Here is a 3,992-nt window from a genome sequence, read left to right as displayed (position 1 = left end):
CCTGTGGGCCCCACAAAGTCCTGAATACTATCTGGTCCTTTACAGAAAAAGTTTGCTGGCCCCCGGTTTCACCCATCAGAATTCTGCAAATTTCTTTCGAAGTAGGTGCTCAGTAAGTATTACTGGAATGAATGAATGGGTTCATGATTAAATACAGCCTAGAAATCACTGCTTTTTTAGTTAACGGGTAGAACAATTAGCTGCGTCTGAGTAGCATGCCTTGTGCCATTTATATAGAACTCTTATTTTCTGTGTCGATGACATAACTCAAAGCCCAAGGGATGAAGGGTCATCTCTTGCTTGTCTTCATCATGGAGCTGGGTGAGGATGTGTGTCGGGGGGTGAAATGGTTTGTCTCAGGAAACACATTGGCCTGGGTCCTGGCCAGCAATCCAACTGTTATCCAAGGGCAGAGGAAAGCACAACAGTTCTGGATCCACAGCCCTGAGGTTTAACACTGCCATGTCCTCACTCTAGGTCCATGAACATATCATGTCCCCCCTTAGGTCTCTGCTTTCTTGTCTCCAAGGTTCCTTTTCAGCTCTAAGATTGAGGCTGCCCCGTTCCCACCTCCCCCAGCACCAGGTGGATGCTCTGTTCGTCTTACCTGTGCATCTAGTTCCATGATATGGGCCACCTTGTTCCAGCCAAAGCCCACAAACCTCCGGTCGTACTCAGGGCAGTCACGTCTCACAACAACATATGGCTCGAAATCGGCCTCCCACTCAACCCGGTAAGGTGTGGTGGCAGTCCGCCACTTGGCGAAATTTGTGGGTGCGTGGCCTTTCGTCCAGACGTGGTACCTGGGACACACAGAATAAAGTTATTTGGTGGAGGGAAGGAGGTTGAGCTTTCCATAGGGTGCTGATTTGGAGGAAGAAGAGGTACATGCAGACAACAGTCCTAGTTGTGGGTTGAATTGTGTCCCCCCAAAGGCATTGTTCGAGTTCTACTTCCCAGTACCTGTGAATGTGACCTATGTGAAAATATAATCTTTGCAGATATAATCAAGTTAAAATGAGATCACAGTGGATTAGGATGGGCCCTAAATCCAACAGGACTGGTTCCTTATAAGAGGAAAATTTGGATACAGAGACACACAGAGAGAATACCACATAAGGACGTGGGCAGAGGTTTGAGTGATGGGCACGTCTGTAAGCTGAGGAATGCCAAGGGTTGCTGGAAACCACCAGAAAGAGGCAAGGATGGCTTCTTCTCTAGAGCCCTGGGAGGAAGCATGGACCTGCTGACACCTTGATTTTGGACTTTCTGCCTCCAGAATTGTGATAATAAATTCCTGTGTTAAGCCGTGAGTCTGTCATACTTGGTTACGGCAGCCCTGGAAAACTAATACAGTCCAATATCTATATACTTCACTGACAAGGAGCTTCTCACTATGCAAAGGTAAGTGAATTGAAGTGCTCTGGATCATTTAAGGGAAATACTGCAGGTTGGTGGCATCGTGGCTACTCCTACCAGAGACCACTGTAGTGGAAGGAAGCCTAGGATGACCCTCGATGACCCTCTGTGGCCCTCGCCCTTGTACAATGTCCTCCCCCTTGAGGCAGACCCTGCAAGGGTGACATCACTCCTGGGATTAAGTTACATCACATGGATTTTTGTAGATATAATTAAGGTTACTAATCAGTTGATTTTGGATTAATTAGAAGGGAGACTACTGAGGTGGGCCTGACCTAGTCATTGAACCTTTAGACCTGGGTCTAGAAGAAAGGAAAGAGCCCTGTTGTGAGCAGCCCATAGGGGCCACCCGGCAAAGAACTGGACTCCAGGAGTTGGGAGCCATCCCCGGCCAAAAGCCAGCAGGAAAGTGAGGCCTCAGCCCTACCACTGCATGGAGAGGAATTCTGCCAACAGCCAGTGAGCTAGGAGGAGGACCACATGCCCTTGAGAACAAGGGCAGCTCTGCTGACACCTGGATTACAGCCCAGTGAGAGCTCGAGTGGAGAATCCAGCCAGGCCATGCTCAGACCTCTGACCCCCCGAGACTGTGAGATCATAAATTTGCATTGTTTTAAGCTGCTATGTTGTGGTCATTTGTTATATAGCAATAGCAAATAAATAACAACCATATACCAATAATAAGCAGCAGCTAATATTTATTAATGACTTATTATGTAGTGCGATTACTTAAAAAGTTATACAGTCATGCACTGCATAATATGTTTTGGTCAACAAAGGACCGCGTAAGTGACAGTTGTGTTGTAAGATTATAAGGGAGCTGAAAAATTACTATCACCTAGTGATGGCATAGCTGTCGTAATGTCACAGCACGATGCATTACTCACGCAGGAGCAATAGGCTATACCATAGAGCCTAAGTATGTTGTGGGCTGTAGGTTTGTATAAGTACATCTAGGTTAGTGTAAGTACATGCCAGGATGTTTGCACAGTGACGAAATCTCCTAATGCTGTCTAATTTCTCAGGACGTATCCCTGTCGTTAAGCAACGTTTAACTGTGTATTGTTCTAAGTTCTTACAAATTACCCAACATCAAGTTACAGATAGTAAGTGGGGGGCTGGGCTTCAAACCCAGGCAGCCTGGCTCAAGGGCCAGGATCCTCCACCATGTGCTGGCTTAGCTCTCTTTCATGTCACTGTCCCCCACACTCTCTGGCATATAGAAATAGCATTCACTGAGGGCACACTAAATTGAGTGTGTAAATAAATGAGTAATCTAAAAACGTGAGAGGTACCTATGACAGAGGGCAGTGAGTGGAACGGGAACATGCCTGTGGAAGCTACAGAGAGACGTGGGAGCTGGGAGTCTAACGCAGCAGCAGGCAGGGCCCGGGAGAAAGGTGTTAGGCAAACATTATCTATAGCTAGAAAGAAAAGCTTCATGAAATGAAAGAAGGACAGGGAGGGTGGGAACCCAACAGCTCAGCAGTACAAAGAAAGGAAACAAGCCCTAGGTTTCATCTCATCCGTGGGGAAGGCTCCCTAAAGCAGGAAAAGCTTTGCCTGAGAGTGAGTGTTCCATGAGGCTTATGGAACCCCTCTGGGGGGAACACAAGTGCTTCTGTATTTTGCTGTCATTACAGAGCCTGGGCTTCCTCCAGACCTTTGGGGGACTGTCTGGTGTGGCTGAACGGGCACTGTCCAACAGGTGGACTTTCATGAAGTTGTGCTGTTGAGTGAGAGGGCCAGGCAGGGGGAGGGCAGGGACCTGAACCTCAGCTCCATCAGTGTGGCAACTTCCAACAACACCAAGGCCACTTACACAGAAGAAAAATGAAAGGTTGAGCAATGCCACTTTAATGGCGTGTGAAAAAGAGGGATATTGAGAGAGATGTCAATTTCAGGTCTGATCCAAAAATGAAGCTGAGCTGCAGTTGATCTTTCATTTGTGCACTTGCTGAACAGGCAGTCTCGACACCTGACACTTTTGACAGAGCTGGCTGGCGCAGCACGAGTGATGGCTGTGAATGTGTAGCAAGTTCCAAGCAGGGCACAGTGGAGCCATTGGGCCAGGGTTCAAATCCCACCTCTGTCACTTAGGAGCCAAGGACCTTGCACAAGAAAGTACTTAAGCCCTTAGTTCCCTCCTGTGTTAGGAGCTTGAACTGCCAAGGAGCTTCAATGAAAAAATGTACAGAGCCTGGCACAGTACTGGCACGCAGAAGGAACTTAAAAACGCTCGTTCCCTAATAAGCAGTTTAGGAAAGTGGTTAACAACAATGGCTCTGGAGGCAGCCTGCCTGGGTTTGAATTCTGTCATTCAACAGGTGCAGACATATTAACTACCCTGCACCTTTCTTTCCTTCTCTTGGTAAAATGAAGATAATAATAATACCTACTTATGGATTTATGATGATTAAGTGAATTCATATGAAGTACTCACAGCAGTCTCTGATGTACAGTAATTACTGCCTCCTAGATATGATGTCAATTTACAGTGGTCTTGCTCTCGGTGATATCGGTATGTTGATAGCCATTTTATTTATCTTCCATCTTTAGACTCTAAACTGCTG

At 46.8% G+C, this 3,992-nt stretch overlaps 1 protein-coding gene across 1 annotated transcript in view; it reads right to left on the bottom strand.

Annotated features, from left to right (window-relative positions):
* Positions 1-3,992, bottom strand: part of LOC103595341 (glycosyltransferase-like protein LARGE1) — a 55,154-nt gene that overhangs the window by 2,575 nt on the left and 48,587 nt on the right. Inside the window, exon 5 of the mRNA XM_008578725.1 lies at positions 608-803. Coding sequence (XP_008576947.1) covers positions 608-803 — 196 coding nt within the window. The remainder of the gene's footprint in view (positions 1-607; positions 804-3,992) is intronic.

The sequence above is a fragment of the Galeopterus variegatus genome, unplaced genomic scaffold, assembly GCF_000696425.1.
Source record: "Galeopterus variegatus unplaced genomic scaffold, G_variegatus-3.0.2 Scaffold1750, whole genome shotgun sequence".
NCBI classification, from domain to species: domain Eukaryota; kingdom Metazoa; phylum Chordata; class Mammalia; order Dermoptera; family Cynocephalidae; genus Galeopterus; species Galeopterus variegatus.
The sequence above is the reverse complement of the archived record's forward strand: the minus strand, read 5'-3'. Positions and strand labels throughout refer to the sequence as shown.